At 48.7% G+C, this 22323-nt stretch overlaps 1 protein-coding gene across 1 annotated transcript in view; it reads right to left on the bottom strand.

Annotated features, from left to right (window-relative positions):
* The window catches only part of LOC147748697 (mitochondrial adenyl nucleotide antiporter SLC25A23-like), a 214700-nt gene that overhangs the window by 81256 nt on the left and 111121 nt on the right, over positions 1-22323 (bottom strand). Inside the window, exon 6 of the mRNA XM_086963605.1 lies at positions 12671-12823. Coding sequence (XP_086819731.1) covers positions 12671-12823 — 153 coding nt within the window. The remainder of the gene's footprint in view (positions 1-12670; positions 12824-22323) is intronic.

Here is a 22323-nt window from a genome sequence, read left to right as displayed (position 1 = left end):
ACTTGGGGCGCACAATTTAGGATCACAACCCCTAGTTGATATCACTCATGTGGGGAAGACCAAGACAGAAGCTCCCCACCTGGTGCTTAGCTACATCTGCCCTGAGTGATGCAGGGTTCTGTGCGTGGATAGGCAAATTCATAGAGAGATACTTTCAGAAAAACAAGAGGTTCACTTCGGACACCATGCCTGAATGTAATGTTTTCAAGGTAATTTTGAGGGGTGTGTGCCTGAAGAACAAGTTACTTACCTTCGGTAATGCTTTTTCTGGTAGATACAATATCTGCCTGTGGATTTCTCACCTTGTGAATATCCCCCTTGCGTCAGCAACATTCGGAAATTCTTTTTGTAGCTTCGCGCCGACGTGGACGTCACAGACACGGCTCCGCTCGCGACTCCGCTGACGTCACCGACGCCTACAATAGGCCCACGCCGGCGTGATGACATCAGTTCCGCCCTTTTTTCCGTGCCTTCGAGGCACACGGACGGACCGATGACAGTAGTAATGTACACAATATACACAGTATAGAAATAAAAGTAACACACACAGTGTGAAGCAAATGCAAATAAACATATTACAATAAAACAATCCATTAGAGATACTCTGGCAAAGAAGAGTGGACAACGGGGAGGCGGGTGGGTCAGTGAGGAATCCACAGGCAGATATTGTATCTACCAGAAGAAGCGTTACCGAAGGTAAGTAACTTGTTCTTCTGATAGATACATCTGCCGTCTGGATTCCTCACCTTGTGAATAGAGTCCCACAGCAGTCCCCACTCCCGGAGGAGGGTGTCCACTCTTCTAGACCAGGAAATCCTGAAGAACAGAGCGCGCAGAATGACCATCCCTTCTCACTTCGGTATCCAAGCAGTAGTGCTTCGCGAAAGTGTGGAGGGAAGACCAAGTTGCGGCCCTACAAATATCCTCTACAGGCACACCTCTAGCCAATGCAGAGGTCGAAGACTTAGCCCTAGTCGAATGAGCTCTTATGCCCTCTGGTGGTTCCTTACCGGCCAAAGAGTAGCAGATCTTAATGCAGAGGACGATCCATCTCGACAAAGTCCTCTTATGGACCGCTCTTCCCTTCTTGCAGCCAGCAAAGCCAATAAAGAGCTGGTCGTCCATGCGACAGTCTCTAGTTCTGTCCAAATAAAAAGACACCGCCCTCTTGGGGTTCAGACGGTGCAACCTCTCCTCCTCCTTGGAAGGGTGAGGGGGGAGGATAAAAGGAAGGGAGGGTGACGGATTGACCAAGGTGGAAAGAAGACACCACCTTCGGCAGAAAAGCAGCCCTGGTCCTTAGAACCATTCGATCAGCATGAATGGACAGGAATGGGGGCTTGGAACTAAGAGCTTGAAGCTCACTTACCCTCCTTGCCGAAGTTATCGCAACGAGGAAAACAGTTTTGAAAGTCAGGAGCCTCATGGTACATTTATGAAGAGGCTCAAAAGGAGCACCCATTAAAAATGTCAGAACTAGATTCAAATCCCACTGAGGCACAATAAAAGGGACAGGAGGGAACTTATTAATGAGGCCCTTCAAAAACCTCAAAACTGTAGGAGACTTAAACAGAGAAGGCTGGTCAGGCAAACAAATAAACGCCGACAGCGCTGACAGATAACCCTTCACTGTGGCAACAGCAAGCCCCTGCTGTGCCAGAGAAAGGGCAAACTGGAGAACATCAGATAAATGGGCCCTCAAAAGGGTCCATGGACTTCTCCCTGCACCAAATAACAAACTTAGACCACCTATAAGAATAGATGGACTTAGTGGAGTCACGCCTGGCTGACAAAATGACATCCACCACATCGTGAGGGAGAGAAAAAGAAATCAGGTTGCCCCGTTCAATCTCCAGGCATGAAGGTGTAAGGTCTGGAGGTGGGGGTGTAGAACCTGCCCCTCCCACTGAGAGAGGAGATCTGCCCTGTGAGGGAGACGGAGCGGCGGGTGAGAGGAGAGGTGGAGAAGGTCTGAGTACCACACCCTTCTTGGCCAATCCGGGGAAATCAATATGACTCGGGCCCGGTCTTGGCGAACTTTCCTCAGAACCCGAGGAATCAAGGGTATGGGAGGAAACGCGTAAAGGAGTTGCGAGCTCCAACTCAACTGAAACGCATCCCCCAAGGCTCCCTGCATCGGAAACTGGAGGCTGCAGAATGACAGGCAGTGAGCATTCTCGTGAGTGGCGAACAGGTTCACCCGAGGAGTCCCCCACATCCGAAAGATGTTGTGAACTACCTCTGGATGGAGCCTCCACTCGTGATCGGCAGAGAACTGCCGACTGAGACTGTCTGCACGAACGTTCTGAACTCCGGCCAGATGATTTGCCATCAGACAAATCTAATGGACCTGAACCCAGGACCAGAGACGCAGAGCCTCTCTGCAGAGACACTGCGACCCTACTCCTCCCTGTTTGTTGATGTACCACATCGCGGTCGTGTTGTCCGTTAGGACTTGGACCGACTGACGGCGAAGGGAAGGGAGGAAGGCCTTGAGCGCCAGACGTATTGCCCGCAATTCCAGAAGGTTGATGTGAAGCAACCTTTCCTCTGGAGACCAAAGACCTTTGACCTCCAGGTCCCCCAGATGAGTACCCCACCCGAGGGTGGACGCGTCCGATATTACTGTGGCAACCGAAGGAGGAATCTGAAAAGGCTTTCCCTCAGACAGATTGCCTTCCACACTCCACCAAGACAGATCCGCTGCAGTTTCTCTGGAGATCTTCACTGACTCCCTGAGATCTCCGTTGTGCTGATACCACTGCCTGCGGAGGCACCACTGGAGTGCCCTCATGTGCCAGCGTGCATGGTTGACCAACAGGATGCATGAAGCCATCAGACCGAGCAGGCGAAGGACCTTCAGGACTGGAACAACCGCTCCAGGAAAAAACAAAGGAATTATCTCCTGAATGTCGCGAATCCTTTGAGGGGGAGGGAATGCGCGACATACAGTAGTGTCCAGTACCGCACCTATGGACAGGTTGCGCTGTGAGGGCACCAGGTGAGATTTGGGTACATTTATCGAAAAACCCAACCTGTGCAACAACTGAGTCGTCTCCTGCAGATGATGGAGCACCTTCTCCGGCGACTCTGTTTTGATCAGCCAGTCGTCTAGATACGGAAACACATGTATCCCCGATCTTCTGAGATGAGCTGCCACCACCGCCATCACCTTGGTGAAGACTCGAGGCGCAGTAGTAAGACCAAACGGAAGAACCACAAACTGGTAGTGTTGTGACCCCACCGTAAAACGGAGATACTTTCTGTGCGACTTCAGGATGGGAATATGAAAATACGCATCCTGCAAGTCGATTGACACCATCCAGTCTTCTTCCAGCAGCGCTTGAAGAACCTGTGCAAGAGTGAGCATCTTGAACTTTTCCTGTTTCAGGTAAAGGTTCAAGATCCTGAGATCCAGGATAGGCCGAAGTCTGCCATCTTTCTTGGGGATCAGGAAATACCGGGAGTAGCACCCCTGACCCCTTTCCTGCTCTGGAACCACCTCTATCGCACCTTTTTTGAAAAGAGCCAGGACTTCTTCCTGAAGGCGAAGCAGGTGGTCCTCCGAACAATAACCCTGGCAAGGAGGGTAATTGGGAGGGAATTCCCGGAAAGGAAGTGCATACCCATTCCCTACAAGATTGAGAACCCAAAGATCCGATGTAATGAATTCCCAATCTTGTAGGAAATGAGTAAGCCGACCCCCCACTGGGCCCACATGATCCGGAATGGCGGATCTAGGGCTGCTTTGCTGCATTGGCTGGGGGTTGGGAAGGAGAGGAGGAGGAGGAGGAGGATTGACGACCTCTAGGGCGGGATCTTTGTCTGCCCCTGTACGACTTGTACAGCGTATTTTGTTGCTGCTGAGGCTGCTGCTGGAAAGGTCTGTAAGAGCGAAAAGAAGATCTTCCAAACCCCCCAAAGCGTTTAAGAGTAGTTCCTCTGGACTGAAGACCCAAGGACTTTGCAGTAGCCCTACTGTCCTTAAAACGTTCCAAGGCAGCATCAGCCTTCTTGCCAAACAATCCTGAGCCATCAAAAGGCAAGTCCAACAATGCAGACTGGACGTCCGCAGAGAACTCTGATGACTTAAGCCAGGCGGCCCTCCTGGTGGCCACAGATGAACCCATGACCCTTGCCACCGAATCAGCAGTGTCCAGGCCACTCTGAATCACCTGTCTCGCAGCTGCTTGAGTGTCTGAAATCACCTCCTGAAAATCCTTCCGGTCATCTTCAGGAATTTTCGTAACTAGCTGCTTGACAGAATCCATCAAGGCATGGATATACCTCCCCATCAGGCACGTTGCATTGGTTGACTTTAAAGCCGTACTGGCTGACAAGAAGACCTTCCTGGCACCCTGATCTTGCTTCCTGGACTCCTTGTCCCCAGGAACCTGTGGGAAAGCTCCAGCAGACTTCTTAGAGCAAGCAGCCTGCACCACCAAACTCTCAGGCAAGGGATGAATAGATAAAAACGCAGGGTCCTCAGGTGCCACTCTGTACCTCCTCGCAGCTGTTCTTGAAACTGCAGGAGCACAAACCTCATAGATGGGCTCAGTCAAGGCCTAGTTGAAGGGTAACACAGGCTCAACTACTGACGAGGGAGAATGAAGAACCTCTGTCAAGATGTTAGGCTTATAGTCAGCAGTAGGAAGAGTAATGTTCAAAAGGCTCGCTGCTTTTTTAATAACAGTGTGATAAGGCACCACATCCTTTGATGGCACATTAGAAACTGAAGCCAACTCCCATTCAGGTGACAGTTCAAGCCCACTGGCCTCACACAAATCCTCAAAAGGATCCTCAGAATCCCGTAACTCTCCTTCCTCAGTATCTGAATACTGATACCTATTTTCTTCCAGGAGTCTCTGAGCCCTTCTCCGAGACCTTTCCTTCGCAACCGAAGCCAACGGGTTCGGAATCGACTCCGACGGCGCCGGAGCCGGCGTCGAACCAGACGTCGGACGAGGCTTCTCAGCTCGAGGTCGGACAGAATCTCGCCTCGGAGTCGTAGGCATCGGCGTCGATGTGACTGGCGTCGACGGAGTCGGCGTCGAGCGCTTCGGCGTCGACGACACCAGAGGTGTCGGAAAATGCCAATGCGGTGGTATAGCCGGCATAAAGGGCATGAAGGGCGCAGGGGCGTAAGCTTGGGGAACACCCAAGTTGAAAGCCTTAGGACCCGTGGGACCAACAGGTGCACCAGACGGGAACATTGCCCTAGAATAGACACCAAACATGGCGTTCAGAAACTGAGATGGATCCTGACCTGGAGCTGGAAACTCAGGATAAGAATCTCTTGGTCGTTCCTGAGGAGGCGGAGTCGAGACGACGTCGACCTCTTCAACGAGTCCTGGAACCGGGGTCGACGAACCCGCAGGCACCGGAACCTCGACTTCACCAGCCCCCTGCTCCTCACCTTCATCCTCCTGACCAGAAGGATTGGATGGAACTGGAGAATGGACCTGCTCCTGTGACTCGGGCGAACCTGGTTGTGAAGCCTCACCAACAGAGACATGCTCCGACTCCGAAACCACCACCTCTTTACTCAGGAGCTTAACCTGGTGCTTTGGTCTCGAACCAGAGTCTTTTCCGGAGTGATGACGTGACTCGTGGCTCCTCTTCTTGTGCTTCTTCCTCGAAGACTTCGAAGCGTGAGCTGAAGACGACTCCGAGCGTGACCTCGATCGAGACCTCGACCTCGAACGACGAGTTCGAGACTTCGAAGATTTCTTTTCCTTCTTACTCTTAAGCTTAGCCACAAGGAGTTTCGCCTCTCTTTCGCTCAGCGCCTTCGAAGTCATCTTTTTGCAGCAAGCACAGTCCTCGACGTCATGGTCGGAGCTTAAACACCAGACACAGCAGTCATGTGGATTAGTGATGGACATAGTCTTGCCACATTCGCCGCAAGCCTTGAAACCAGTCTTCTTCGACGACATCTCGAAGAATATGAAGTTATACAGAATAACAGGTAAATAGTAACAAAGGTACTGAAAAGCTACAGCACGATCCCCGAAAACCGTTAGCGTCGACGACGCGGAAAAAAGGGAACTGATGTCATCACGCCGGCGTGGGCCTATTGTAGGCGTCGGTGACGTCAGCGGAGTTGCGAGCGGAGCCGTGTCTCTGTGACGTCCGCGTCCACGTCGGCGCGAAGCTACAAAAAGAATTTCCGAATGTTGCTGACGCAAGGGGGATATTCACAAGGTGAGGAATCCACACGGCAGATTTATCTATCAGAAAATGGTGCATGGTGTGGTACAGGGCCTGAGGGTAGAAATGCTTACAATGGAGGACCATCCTGGGTGCTAGAAAAAGAATGTGTGACATGCCCAAATCATCATGCAGTGCTGGTGGGGCTGCGAAAGGAATATAGGGCACATTTGTGCAGGGTGTCGAAATTTGATTATAAAACCTACCTTCAGCGATAACACCAGCTAGGAGACAAGGCCGGATGCTAATTGGCTTGGCTGTTGTGGTTGGAGACCCTAGTGGTCCCATATCAGCTCTCTGCTTCGGGCGGGGTAGGTGGTGAATTTGCAGCTTGAGATCATACCAGCATTTGAGGAATACTGCATGGGGTTATATAAGGAGGCCTCTTGCGTAACTATGGACACATTTCCCGCATATCTGATGAGGGTGAGAATTCCCACAACCAACCTTCTACACCAACAGGAACTGGATGGTCCATTAATCTTCGAGTAAATAAAGGGGGCGATAGCACAGATTGCACGTGGGAAGGTACCGGGCACGTATGACTTCCCAACTGAATTCTACAGTGACTACCAGGCCTTGGTGTGGCCAAACCTCATGGCGGTCATACGACAAATGGGAATTGGGTCGTCCTTTCTTAGATGGGTGGCACGGTTATATACCATGCCCCGTCGCACAGGTGCGAGCCGGGGGAGTAATTTCTGACCCATTCCCAATTGCCAGGTGGACAAGACAGGGATGCCCCTTCTCCCCTTTATTTGCCCTGGTGATAAAGCCACTGGCATGCCTATTACAAGATCGGGGGGCAGCAGCAGGGCCTCATGGTATACTGGGGCAGCCACAGGTCATATCATTATATGCAAATGATGCACTGGTGTATCTGATGGTAGACCCTGATGTGCTTCCGGGAGTGATGTCAGTAATAGATGACTTTGGGAGAATACATAGGCTCTGTATCAATAGGGACAAGTCATGCCTGTTTCCCTTGACAACACCAACAGCCGGCCAGAGAGAGGCTTTGCCACGCACTGGTCTGACCTGCCAATTTGACACCATTAAATATCTGGGAGTGCAGGTATATGATGGGGTGGATGCCTTACTGAAGGGAAATATAGCAAGGGCTATGGTCTCCATTTGTTGGTTGCTTCTTTTCTAGACTGGCTTTCCACTGTTGCTGATGGGCAAGATCGCCATTTCTAAAATGTTGGTGCTGCCCAGACTTTTCTATTTTTTTGCAGTCATTCTGATAATCATATGGAAGTCATTTTTTAGGGAACTGCAGGGATTATTGACGACCCTAATACGGGGTGATGGCAGACGTTGAGTGGCCCTTGGTATCCTATAATCCCAAATCCCACTTAGACGAGGACGAACTGGGTGCCCCCAATTATGAGTTACATTACGCGGCTGCCCGGCTGCAGTGTCCAATGCGATGGTTAGTGTGAGCCCTAGAATATGCGGGTTGGTGGACAAATTGGGAGTGACCCCTCTTACAAAGGCTAGTGGATACCACTCCGCCCAGGGCTTCCGACGGTGTCTATGCTTGTGGAGGTGTGAAATCCACGCCTTATGTTCCCATCCTTCCCATATGGACAATGCCTGAGTGTGCAATTTCGGGTGTGGCATACTGGACTAGAGACTGGGAAGGGGTAGGGATCTGGTCCTGGGCTGATGTGATGTCTGATGAGGGTTAGCACACTTTCAAAGAACTGATGCTTGACTAGGGAAAGGGAATGAAGCTGTTTATGCTTTACTCTGCCCTCAGGGATGTGATGCATGGGACGTGGGCAAGGATCAGGGGACACCACCCATTGGGGTTCCATTGGAGGTGGCACTGACAGGGGGGTTCCACCAAAGCTATCACTTACTTATACACTGCCCAGCCGCAACACTCCACTGGGCAAACTGAGACACTGTGGGACTGGTGGAAGGTTGGTTTTTCCGGTGATATATTGGATAAGGTGTGGACCTGTTGAATTCAGTTGGTTTGAAAGGTGACACCACCATCACCAAGCATATCCGAACCCCAAAGAGGAATGGGAGGATGTATCCAGGGGCGAGTAGCACATGCCAACAACAACAAAGAGCAAAGAGGGAATTCAGGACCTAGGTCGCCCTCCACTCATCAAGTCACAATACCAATTATAACCTAGGTCACAGGCAATCTTCTCAAACTGTTTAGAAATGATATCCCTCACGTTGCAATCAATTACAACTACCTCCCCTCTTTTAATGATTATGGGGTAGGGGGTATATCAATCTTGTGCCAACTTAAAAGAGCCCGTCCCTTTAAAACAGACAGATGTGAAACCATATACCACTGTGAAAAAAAGTGTGTGGAAGCGAGATGGCACCTCACAGGCGCACCACCAATGGGGCACCTGGCAGGTACTCACCGGGATAGCCCTGTTATCATTGGTGCCATCAAGCTCAGAGAAAAGTGTCCAAGTGAAAACAAATATGTGTTTGCGAGAGGAAGTGCAGCGGAAAAAACAAAACACAGAAAATAGTGTCACACATAAAACATACGTATGTTGAATCTGGCTACTACTTATGCAGCCATATATAGACTAACTCCTTCTGTGAGTTATCTGTCGTGCCCTTCGTATTCTTAACGATAGTGGGAGACCAGCCGGCATTCACTCGACTCACAGGAGGAGTTAGTCTATACGTGTTTTTAGTATCTCTCGGCCGGTATGAGAGATAGCTGCCGTTAGAGGTTGTGAAGCCCCGGTGTCCAAAGCAGTGGCTTAAAAAACTGTATGCCCTGAATAAATTGCCAGACGAACACTATGGCAATGAAATCTGTCGGCAAGTAGAATATGGCTGCATAAGTAGTAGCCAGATTCACTTTTTTAATTATGCAATCAGCACGAAAGAACAGGAATAAAGTTTGTGTGTCCGTGCTGTATGCGTATGTTTTATGTTGTGCGACACTATTTTGTGTGATTTGTTTTTTCCACTGCACTTGCTCTCGCAAACACATATTTGTTTTCACTTGGACACTTTTCTCTGAGCTTGATGGCACCAATGATGATAACAGGCTATCCTGGTGAGTACCTGCCAGGTGCCCCATTGGTGGTGCGCCCGTGAGGTGCCATCTCGCTTCCACACACTTTTTTTCACAGTGGTATATGGTTTCACATCTGTCTGTTTTAAAGGGACGGGCACTTTTAAGTTGGGCACGAGATTGATATACCCCCTACTCCATAATCATTAAAAGAGGGGAGGTAGTTGTAATTGATTGCAACGTGAGGGATATCATTTCTAAACAGTTTAAGAGAAGATTGCCTGTGACCTAGGTTATAATTAGTATTGTGGCGAGTATGAACATGCCCTAGGTGTGGGACGAATGAAGCAGACTTTATACTCATGGTGTGGTCGTATGTCCCCTTTTTTGCTGCAAGTGGCACAGAGTGTGGCGGAGGTGACGGGCTGCCTGTTCCCACTAGACCAAGTCTGGTGTCTACTGGACAAGGGATATATTTCGAAGAAGACGAAGGGACTACTGCGGTTGCAGAACCAGGCCTTGATCCTTGCCAAGTGATGTATCGCCATGATGTGGAAAATCGACCACGGCTCCCCCTCTGAGCCGGTGGTAAGCTGAAATGCATAAATGGGCTGTAGCTGATCTAGCGATACATAGATGCTACACACAAGGGGAAGAGGGGAGGACCCACCTGGGCCCATGGGATAATTACCTGGAGAAGTTGGAGGTAGACTCAGATGACCGAGCCCCGTGAAGACACATGCAGCTCAACTGAAGAGCAGTGTAGAATGAGGGGGACAATCAGATCACCCAACCATTTGCTCCATGGTGGCACCATGCTGACCGGTGGTGTAGGAACTGAATGTATGTTGCTAAGCAGGGATGGTGATGTGTGAAGGAGGGAGCCCTAATGGGGAAATCGAGAAATGAGCGGGGAACTTGGTGGCACAGGTGGTGGGGTGAGGCTGGATATACACTTACAGGGTTTAGTTTGTTATACCATTTTTGTTTCTATCTTTTTGATGTTGTTCATGATGAAACACAAATATGTTTGTTGCAGTTCTTATTCTACTGATTCTTCTTATATACCTAACATATATGCTTTATGTTATGCCAGTTCGGCTCTCTTGCTCCTCCATAATGAATAGTATCTATGTAAGGGGAGTGAAGGGCCTGATCATGTTATGTTGGATATTGCTATGATCAAGCAAGAGCAATGTCCCTTCTCTGACCACAGATGTTGGTACTGTAGGTGAAATGTGGATTTTCTAAACATGGAAAATACAATAAACATATATATATTTTTTAAATGAAGGAGGTCTAGCGGAGAGTGGCGTCTTAGATGCCAGTCTTGTGGAGGTGTCTGATGCAGATGGGGTGTGTGACCTTGTTCGATGCTGCAGAAAGGTCCAGGAGGGAAGGATAATGGCTACAGCTTCTCCTGTGTACAGGATCACGCAAATGTCATTTGGAGTGTCGATGAGCAACAATTTCTGTACACTGGTTGTGCCTGAAGCCAGACTGCGTGGCATTGAGGAGTTGGTACTTGCTGATGTGGTCGGTGAGGCGCTGGTTGATGAGCTTCTCTAAGACCTTCTCTAAGACCATGGTATGGTAAGAGGGAGATAGTTCTGTACTTAGCAAGCATGGATGGGTTAGCAGATAGTTTCTTGAGCAGGGGTGTAACTGTGGCAGGTTTCAAGGTGTCAGGAAAGTGGCTGAGTCGATAAGACACATTGAGGATGGGTGTTAATGCTTCGCCAATCGGTCGTAGTCCTTTGGTAAAGCTTTGGTGGGGCAGTGGTCCGATGTGGTCCAGCGCGTGGATGGACTTTATGGTGTGGCAGTTTCGTTCGCAGTGACAGCGGGTCCTGAGGTCAGGGTACATTCTTCGGGCATGATGGGAAGTTTAGTTGCAAGGATGTTGGCTTCTGGCTAAGGGCAAAAGTTGCAGTATATCGAGGTGATATTGTAACAAAAAAAAATTGAGTTTGTTGAAGAGGTCTTACGAAGGGCTGATGTTGCTGGAAGTGGCTGGAGGCATGGTGAAATCTTGGACGATGGCAAACAATGTCCTTGCTGATGTTTATGCTGGTGTTGACGACGTCTGCCAGAGATGTGCGCTTGTTGTTATGGATCGGCTGGTGGTAGCACCTAGAGGTGTGTTAGAAGATGTTTTGTCTGCGGGTCTTGGCTCGCTCTCCACTTGCACTCCAGTTGCTTGCAGTTATTTTTCGTCCGTCTGAGTACCTCTGTGTACCAGCTAGCATGTTGTTGGGCTCATGCCCTTGGGTTGCGCTTGAGGGGAGAGACAGGCACGTAGTTTATGGTTTTCAATATACTGGCAGTTTTGAGTAGCTCTGCAGGTCCCCTTATTGTATTTTCTTATGTTAATAGTCCACTTAGTTGGTTACTACACAAGGTTTTCCATTGAGGGAGATTTTGTTTAAATATATATCATGGTCATGAGCAGGCATAGGTTAAAAGGCGCAGTGGTTGAGATTAAATCTCTATGCTACTTTATGAGTCTAAACTTTGACTAGAAAAAAACAGATATTTCAAGTAAGTGCATTGGCTACCAGAGTTATCTTGCTTTTAACGTAATCCCCAAAATGTACTCTGCACACAAGGATCTCTGCACCAGGTGCCTTAACTCCTTACGAGATCTTAATGTGCAGCTTCTTTGTGATCAATTAAGTAACCCTGAACAAAGTTACTGTCAGGTTTGCATTGTTGCCAATGTCTGTACAGCAGAATGTTTTCTAAATAAATGCATAAGTTGACTTTCAGACTCCACTTTTCATGACTTGCCCTTGCCCCCTTGTGACTCCACCCCTTTTCACCTGCCACACCTTGACCCCCGATTTGTAGGTTCCAGATGTATTTTTCCAATTCCAGCACTGCATGCAAGCACGGCACTTTCAAAATAGAGACAATGTCACACACCTTTAGTACACAGCATGACATCAAACTAGGACTAAGCATCACATTAAGATTGTCGGTGGGACTCACACGGGCCTTTTAGTCACACTGTTGGCTGCTGCAGCAAATTTGTGCACTGAGCTCACCTATGACAGCCCTAAAATACAGAGTATCTCACCTGCTTATTCTACTCAATCAACTTGATGGCGCTTCAGATTAATCCACGCATTCGACGTCTTGGGGGAACTGCACAGTCTGCTTGTACATTAATAACATGCTGGCAGTGCACACTGACCATAACTTCGTAGGTGCAAAGGACTCACCTGTGCATGCTACATAAATCCAAAGGTGTCCCACAATGACCTCTCCTGTCCAACTGCCTCAAGAGATGCAGACGTCATCTGTTATACGTCATGGACCTGGTGGTATTTTATAATGACATTCGTGCCTAGCCACTTGGTAATTGCATACACATTTCCTGCTCATGAATCTGATGCCATCTCAAACTGGCCCTTTTTTTTATCACACATGGCAGTGTAAAAATCTCACCTGTTCGTAAGCCATGAATTTGATGGCGGTCTCTGGCGCAATCTTCAAAACGTTAATCCCGTTCCCCCTCCAGAGTGACACAAGACCTCCCTCCTTGATCATCTCGCGCAGCCCACTCAACACGTTCATGCTGTTCGTCTTCGAGGCGTGAACCTTAACAGGATAAGAAGAGACAGCACAGTGAGCGGAGAAAAGACACCATGCACTGGAATACTGACAACTGACACTGAAACATGGATTTTGGAAGCACTGGAACATGAACTCCTGAACAAGGACACCTGGACAAGGATACTAAATTATGTTAATCTGATTTGTAAATGCATAAAAACTCATCCCTGAAGGGATAATCCTTGCACGGTCAAGTGTGATCAGGATAGGCAATAGAGACTCCGAAAAAAACCGAGGTTTAAAAATTAAACAGTTGTTTCTTTAGGGCTTTCCTGAAGAGAAGCATCTCAGGGATGAGTTCTATCCCAAGTGGTCGACTATTCCAGCGTCTTGCTGGTAAATAGGAGCCAATTCTAGCTCTGCAGATCCAGATGTGCTTGATTAAGGCGTGAATTGAATATCTTTAGGCTCTTGTTGGCTGATAACTCTATAATTATACTGCTCAGATAAAGAAGGCCAGATCTATAGAAGGCCCAATGAGCATGACAGATCAACCTGAACATTGTCCTCCTGCGCATGGGCACATAGCTAAGTGTTTTTAAGGTCTGAAGCTATGGTGATCTGTTTCGTAAATTGCAGACTAACCTGGCTGCTGTTTTCTGAATAACATGTACACTTGAACACTGACATGGAGACATAGACACTATAACCACTGGAACATGTACACTAGAACATAAATATGCGGGCATGAACTCTACAACCACTTGAACATGCACACTACAACATGGACACCTGGACATGGGCACAAGAACATCAACAGTTGAATGGGAATATTAGAACATGGACACTTGGACATGGGCACTTGAACATATGCTCTAGAACATGGACAATTGGGCATGGATACTAGAACCTATGGAATCTGCACACTCGAACACCGACATGAGAACTTGGAGACCAGAACCAATGAATCCCACCCACTAGAACCACTGGAACATATACACTGGAAAACAAACACATGGACACGCACACTAGGATATGTATGCTATAACATGGACTTTTGAAATGGGAATTGGAACATGTACACTAGAACAAAGACACTGGAAGGAGTCCACTACAACATGGACACTTGGGCATGGAAACTACAACCACTGGAACATGCACACTAAAACATGGCCACCTGGACAAGGACAGTGAAACAGGTACACGATAACATGGACAATTGGACATGGACATTTGAATATTGCCGCTGGAATATGTACTTTAGAACATGGATAAGTGTGCATGGACACAGACCTGTGTTCAGTAGAAGATGGCTACTTGGACACAGATATTGAGCCTGCGTACAAGAACATGAACACAAGGATGTGGAAACTACAACTGCTGGAACATGTACACCAGAACATGGACACTTGGACAGGAATACTGGCACAAGCACACTAGAACATGGACACAAAAACTTGGACACTGGAACATGTGCTATTGAACATGGTCACTTGGGCATGGATTCTAGAACCAATGGAACCTATACACTCCAACAAGGACACTAGAACAACTGGATTATGTACACTAGAACATGAACAGGTAAACACGGAAACTGTAATCACTGGAACATGCACACTAGAATATGGATACTTGACATGCACACAGGAACCTATAGACTAGAACATTAACACTTGGGCGTGGATGAAAGAACCAATGAAACATGTGCACTTGAATACTTACACAGGACATAGACACTAGAACAACTGAAACATTAACACAAAAACACGAATACTTGGACATGGAAACTAGAACCAATGGAACAGGTCTACTTGAACATGTACACAGGAACAGTTGACCATTTACACTGTACCATGGACACTTGGACATTGACACTGAAAGGTGCCTATCTTAATGGCACAGGGACACGTACACTAGGAAATGAACACCAACACAGGCACACATGAGTAGAAGCACATTAAGATACAAACACTGAAACAAGTATGTATAAGACAGGTACATACCTTGGGAAACAAACACTGATGCACATGTATACTGGTACATGCAGACAGATGGCCACAATGATCCCGTAGAACAGTGCTTAATTTGTAAAATATGAAGTGCAGGTGCTCAAATGTTTGTCGGAGGCCACACCTACTTTTCTCAGGCTCCGCCCACTACCTCCACTGGCAAAGAAACATGCAGTTGCATCTTATGTGGCGGGAGATGCACCCACATTTAGCAGGGCATCTAAAAAGTCTCAAAGAGACATGCGGTTGCATCTTAGTGATACAGGTTCTCATTACCACTACCATGCTGCAAACAGCACCGAGTGGAGAATCTCTTGCAGCTGCCACTTGCCGCCCCATCAATGGCAGTACCGCGTTGATGGCATGCCAATGCATACAGTAATATCAGCCTGAGCCTGCCCTTACGAACATGGGAGTCTTGAGGTCATCTCAGCATGGACCTGTCCTAGGCTAAACCTATGACCCTCACTGACCCTCAGATCTCTTCTGTTTGAGTCTTCGCAGAAAGGATTTAGACCCCGAGCTATCATCAGTAAGCATCAGTAGTCTCGGCACATTTCAACCTGGGGTTCCACTTCCACACTGAGGCCAGCATAAAAAACATGTGTGCCTTTGTATGGCCGGCGGCGGCTAGCCTAGTACTAGGCAGCTGCCGGCCAGGCAGTGCACTGCACTGATCTCATCATTCATTCATGCAGCATGCTGCACAGAGAGACAGTACTACCACACAGTGGCGTGCGAGTGACCTTCTGACGACCGTCACGCTCCCCCCCCAAAAAAGCAGCGTTGGTTTGGCATGGCATGGGCGGCCCCTTATTGGCATGATGATGATCATTCAAGGCATGGGTGCATGGTGGCTACCGCGCTACTAGTTAAGTTACTTAACTAAGTATGGTATTTGGTATTTTGTAAAGCGCATGAATCACCCGGGGGCATCTCCGCGCTACCTAGTTCAGCTGCCGAGAGCAGCGAAAACCCAGAGCATGTCATCAATATACGAAGGCTTTCAGATGTTTCCTTAAAGTCAGGTAAGAGGGGGACTTTCGCAGCACTTCCGGTAGGGAGTTCCAGTATTTGGGGCCGACGTATGAAAAGGCTTTACCTCCCAGGCGATTCCGATAGATACGCAGCATCGCTAGGAGAGCTTTATCATTAGATCTTAAATTACAAGACGATGTCAGTTTGCATAGTTTGATTTGTAGATATTTTGGGCCAATTTCCCTCATGGCTTTAAAGACTAGGCTTTTCTCAAAACAAGGGGGACCCACTAGGTGACTATGGACCATGTGTATCCGTTAATTTACGAAAACAAAGGTCCTAAGCCTAGAACAATATTTCATGCCAATGTTATATAGACCACAATAGGCTGGTGCTTGGTGCCCTCGGTTATGTGGGCACTAGTTTTAGTCGTGCAGGAGGTTTTATACGGGTCGCCAAAGATGCTGTGACCCCAGCATCTTTGGCGAGCACCAGTACTGCACTCCAGTACACCTTTATCTAAACAACACGTCTGCTGGCACTTTCACTGCACTGCGATTCCGAATTATGTAAGTATCTACTCAGTTGACCTCTAATTTCAGCATCAGAAAGCAACCTAATTCCTATTGCTTCTCTGTTTTTCCCCTGTTTTCTTCCCTAACAGGCGTACATACTGTTATACCAGGCAATATAATTTCTAAGTCCTGAAGATGATCCCTTTATAATTTGAGCCCGGGATCGAAACGCCGTCGACTCTTTTTAGTAGACATACAGCTAATTAATGTATACTACTGTTTGTATGTACTACTCTAGGAATCACTGTCAATTTTGATGTAAAACAGTACCCAGTTTTCTCACCTCTCCTTGCCTGAAGTAAACTTTTCTTTCTATCATACTTTTTCTTTAATCTACTCTCACCTTCAAGTACGGCACAGGACTGTGCTTTACTGCAAACAAAAATGTTTGTTGTCAAAATGTATTCCAAGTTCTGAACACTTGTTATATTTTACAAATAAATCCCTTTCCCGGCTGGGAAAAGGAAAAGTATATAGCAGCCTATTGTGGTCTATATAACATTGGCATGAAATATTGTTCTAGGCTTAGGACCTTTGTTTTCGTAATTTAAAGACTAGGCAGCAGGTTTTGAAGAAAGCTCTAGTTTTGACCGGCAGCCAATGCAGTTCCTTCAGAAGGGGGAGCGAAGCGGTACCCGGGGGGCGATTTAGAACCACCCAGGCGGCCGTGTTTTTAATGACTTGGAGCTTTGCTAGCTGCGTGACTCCTACTTCCGCCAGCAGAGCATTGCCATAGTCCATTCCACTAATTACTCATGCTTGGACTACCGTCCTGCGATGGCTCAAGGGGAGATAAGGAATAATTTTCCGCAAGAGCCGTAGGCTGTAATAGCAAGAGCTCATTATATTGCTGACATTTTTTTTCATAGACAGGTTTCTTCAAGCTGGATTCCCAGACTTTTCACTGAGTCCGAGGGGACTGGGGCGGTGCCCAGCTCTGCTGGCCACCAGTCGTCCAGCACGAGTTCCTGTCTTTTTCCAGAAACATTAGCTCTGTCTTTCCCGGGTTTAATTGGAGGCAGGATTCTGCCATCCAGTTTGCAATAGCCAGCATTCCTTGTGCGAAACGTGCTCTTTCCTCTGCCAGATTTTTCCCAATAGGGAAAATCAGTTGAGTGTCATCTGCATATGAGACGACCTCAAACCCATACTGCCGCACTATTCTGGCTAGTGGAGCCATACATACATTGAAGAGGGTCGGGCTTAAGCACGAACCCTGTGGGACCCCTCTCTCCAACAGGTATTTGGAAGATCTGAAAGGGCCCATCATAAACTGTTGTTTCCGGTTAGCCAGGAAGTGGGCCAGCCACTTCAGTGCCAGATCCCCGATTCCGCAATCCTGCAGCCTCTCCGCCAGCAGTTGATGTGACACAGTATCAAATGCTGCGGAGAGGTCCAGAAGAATAAGCATCACGGATCCCCCTCCGTCCAGCGTTCGCCTGATGGAATCCGTGACTGACAAAATGGCAGTCTCTGTACTAAATCCCGGCCGAAAGCCGGACTGCGATGTATCCAGAATGTTATTGGACTCCAGATACTGGCTCAATTGAGTGTTAATGTGTGCCTCCAATATCTTTGCCAGCAGAGGGAGTAGTGATATGGGCCTATAGTTGCTAAGGACTGCAGGATCTGCTGAAGGTTTTTTAAGGATAGAGCGCACGTGGGCTTCCTTCCACGTCATGGGAATGTAGTCGCTGGCCATCGAGGAGTTAAAGATCTCCTGAATAGCCGGCGCACAGCTGGTTGCAATCAAGGCCATGACATATGGCGGGCAAGTGACACTCGGGGATCCTGACTTTGATGTTTGGAGAAGACGAATGACATCCTGCCGGGTAATAGGCTCAAACTGGTTGAGGCCATTTCCCGGCACCACAATATGGGCACAAGGTTCAACTAAGCTGGTGCTTTTATTTTTAGGAAAGTTCTCATATATCAGGGAGATTTTATCCTGGAAGTAGGAGGCTAACGCCTCACAGAGCTCCTGTGTTTCCATTGGTTGTTGCATGCAGGCCTGCGGGGAAGAGAAGCCCTTCACAATATCAAACAATGTCTTTACAGAATTCTCTGCCTGTTCTATTTGCTTTTGGATGTATATGCATCTGGCCGATTTGATATTGTGGTGGTAGCCTGCTAGAGCTTTTTTTATAGGTCCTTTTGTCCCCCTCATTTTTGGATCGTCTCCATTGTCTCTCCAAAGTTTTACAGGAGGATTTTTCAGTTTTTAGAGCCCCTGAGTACCAGGGTGCTGAGACTCGGCTAAGCCCAGGCTTGGTGTTCTTTTCCGGGATAACCACGTCCAGTGTCTGAGTCAAAGCCCGGTTAAAATTTGCCAGTAGCGCCCCCGTATCGTGGTCCCTCGATTCCTCAACCTGATTCTCAAAGATCTGAAACTTTCCCTCAAATGCTTCTACGGTAAGTTTCTGCCAAGGTCTGGCTTTCTGAGGTTTTTTTAGTCTGGGTGGTTGCGCCTGTTCATATTTCATTTCCTCTGGGCAGCTGAAAGAGATCAAATAATGATCTGTCCAGGTCAGAGGCTGAGCATTCGCAACTACTAGGGTTTCATTATTCGAAAATATCATGTCCAATGTATGTCCAGCTGTGTGTGTAGGGCAGAGGACGTATTGTCCCAGACCCATGTCTGATAGTCCTGAAAGCAGCTGCGCCACTTCTGGATCCTGGGTGGCTTCTCCATGGTAGTTAAAATCTTCCAACAGTATAAAACTCCTGGAGGCTACGACCTGTGCGGCAATGAACTCTGTCACAAGGTTGACAAAGTTCGATTTTGAACTAGGTGGACGGTACAAAAGTGCGCCCTCCCAGGTCTTGGTAGGTGAGATGCTGACCCTAAAAAGACCTATCTCTAGCTTCTCATTCCTAAGCGTGTCTAGCCATTGGACCTTTACATTCTCTTTAAATGCAATGGCAATTCCCCCTCCCACTTTCCCCGCTCTGTCCAAGTGGATAAGCTTATAGACATCCGGAATCGCTATATTAATTGCCGGGGTGCTATGGGGGGTCAGCCAAGTTTCTGTCAGGAAACATATGTCTGGGGAAAGCGAAGATAAAATATCCCAAATTTGAATAGCATGTTTTATCAGTGAGCGAACATTGCATAAAATGTAGTTCGATCCTTCATAAGTTGCAGCGGGGGCGATATCCCCTAATTCTCATTGGCTCCTACAAGCCCTGCACCCTAATGGCCCTTCTAAGATATTTGGTAGAATAGTGGAACAGATGGGGGTTTTCTCTTGGTTGTTTGGGGCCCTCTTTCCGATGCCACGTAGCGCTTTACTCGTGAAAGTCAAAGGGTCGGTGCCCAATTGGCCAGCATTACTCATCCCCCGTCGTGGCCCGGCGCGGACGGGCTTGCCTTGGGCGCGCCATCGGCGTGCACGCGTCCGCTGCACGTCCGGGTATGAGGTATCATTTTATCCCGGAAGTCAGGTGTTGTATGTCGCCAATGACTGGCCCGCTAACTCGTCTTTCTAGCAAGATGGCGCCCACTATTAGCGCTAAGGAAAGAAACTGCAACAATTATGCCCCAATGAAGCAGAGAGCATGTAAATCTGCCCTTCCCGCAATTCTTAAAAGCAAGTATCAGGTTAGTGGAACATAAAGTAACAATACAGTGAAATTTAAAATAAGCGTCTGGATTCCTGGCTTTCCGCCTCAGGAATCAAACTAGGATCAACTTCTTATCTTCAGTACTGTTTAACACTACTGCTGTCTATTGCTAACTTAAACTTAGTGGTTCGTTCATGCTGGGCCGAGACACACTGAGTGCAGTGCAGATAGTGCAGCACTGCCTTAGGCTGCTGCTTAGGGCAGCATTAGGCCTGCCGCCTGCCTGCCACTGCATGCCTGCCTCACCTGGTGCTGTTGCTACCGGCGGTACCGTACGACTGCTGCCAGTCGTGGACTCCTCAATGCAAATGTCATCATCGGGTAGCACTGGTTTGCTGGTGTTGAAGTAGCCGAACGGGTCAGACCCAGTAGGATGACTCGGTGTGGTGGGCTGCGGCCGGCCCGTGAGGGGTCTACTGGGGTGTGTCAATGTGTAATCTGAAAAAATGAAACTGCACATGCCACACTGCCAACTGCGCAAAACCCCAAACCCTGCAGAACCAAAACCGAGCCCAAATCAGTGTCCCTCCCACCCCGCCCACCAGGAAAGCAACACTAAACTAAGGGCCACAGCCGCCTCGCCATCAACATATCAAATTGAGAAGAGATTCATTCAGCATCATGAATATCCATTCTCCTCTTGGCATCATGATTGATGATCGTGGAATTATGGGGCGGGTGCAAGGCGGCTACTTACTACGCTATTAGTAGTTAACTGTTAAAGTTACTTCTACTGTGTCTGTGCTCAGCTTAACTCACTGGCTTAACCTTGGCGGCAGCGCGGTTCATTCGTGGTGAGCCGGGCCTGAACTTCTGACTGCAGAGTCAGTGCACATCACTGCCACTGCCTAAGGCTGCTGCGCGTAAGCTTTATTAACTGATTGGGGGCGGTGAGGCCTAGTGCCAGGCGCGTGCCACAGTGCCACTAATCTTGCCAGCGGCCTGCCTCACCTGGGTGCTGTTGGCTGCCGGGCGGTACTAGCTACTATCTACTGCTCTGCTGCCACTGCCAGCCAGTCCCTTTAACACCAACGTCGTTGTCGGGTGGGTGGGTCGCGCTGGCTGGCACTCAGAGTGACCGAGTTGAAGGCCGTGGCTGGCCGTCTGTTGATTAAACCACGATTATTTGGTGGTGGGATGCGGCCGTGCAGGTATGCTGGGGCATGGCAATGGATGCGCAATCTGAAATCTGCGCACGTTCGCTCCTGTCGCACATCCCCAGCCCCCGCAGAACTAAAATCTAGCCCAATTCAGCCCACCGGCAGGGCCAGGAACACTGTTAAGTGCGGCACCACGCCATCAACATATGAGACAGACACTGGCAGCCGCTGCAGAATTTCAGTCATTAATGGTTGAGAAGAAGAAAACTGAGATTCATTCATTCATGAATCTCAATTTTCTCCTCTTGACTCAACCAGTGCAGGCCTGGGCACAGCTGCCGCCGGGCAGCCCGCAACACAGTTCGCTGGAAGGGACCGGACCGGAGTACCAGTACTACTGACTGTGGCCGACTGTGCGTGGTGGACTCGACTGACTCATTCACCGACTTGAAAAAAGTGATGTGTCGGGTCCGATGAGACCACTGCCTGAGACAGACAGTCAAGCTCAGCTCAGCAGACTCACAGTCAGAGTCAGACAGTGACTGCACTGGCACTGCGGACGAGAAGCAGGACACGGACATTAACTTATCTCTCTCTGTCTCCTCCATACTTGCAGATACCAGCGCAGCATGAGCAGACGGGCAGTAAACTGACCGGCGTGATGCTTCCTGCATGTCGCCTTACCGGACGTTTTTTTAATTTCACTGGCCTGCCCGGCGGCACACCAGAACACAGCTCTAGCAGCACCTAGGCAGTATACGCACTACGCAGGCACTCTGTTTATGATGTTACAGTCAGTACCCTCTTACTGGCATGTCACAGTATCCCCCCGCTCCTTAGCAGTGCCAGACGATCCAATGTCCATTCTGTTTCAGTTTCAACTCAAGGAGCAGTGAGCACACTGACTTTTTTCGAGTCAATCAATCAATCTATTTGTAGAGCGCGCTATTTACCCGTGAGGGTCTCAAGGCGCTGAGAGGGGTGGAAGGGGGGGTGGAAGCTTTGCTACGGTTCGAAGAGCCAGGTCTTGAGGAGTCTTCTGAAGGCGAGTAGGTCTTCGGTCTGCCGTAGGCGGGTAAGAAGGGTGTTTCAGGCCTTGGCGGCGAGGTCGTAGAAGGATCTGCCGCCGGAGGTGGTTCGCTGGATGCGGGGGACGACGGCGAGGCTGGCGGAGCGGAGCTGGCGGCGAGGGGTGTGGAAGCTGAGTCTGCTGTTCAGGTAGGCTGGTCTAGCGTTGTGGAGTGCTTTGTGTGCGTGGG

The sequence above is a fragment of the Lissotriton vulgaris genome, chromosome 1_1 (genome assembly GCF_964263255.1).
Source record: "Lissotriton vulgaris chromosome 1_1, aLisVul1.2, whole genome shotgun sequence".
Classification (NCBI taxonomy): domain Eukaryota; kingdom Metazoa; phylum Chordata; class Amphibia; order Caudata; family Salamandridae; genus Lissotriton; species Lissotriton vulgaris.
This window is presented reverse-complemented; position numbering and strand designations above follow the sequence as displayed.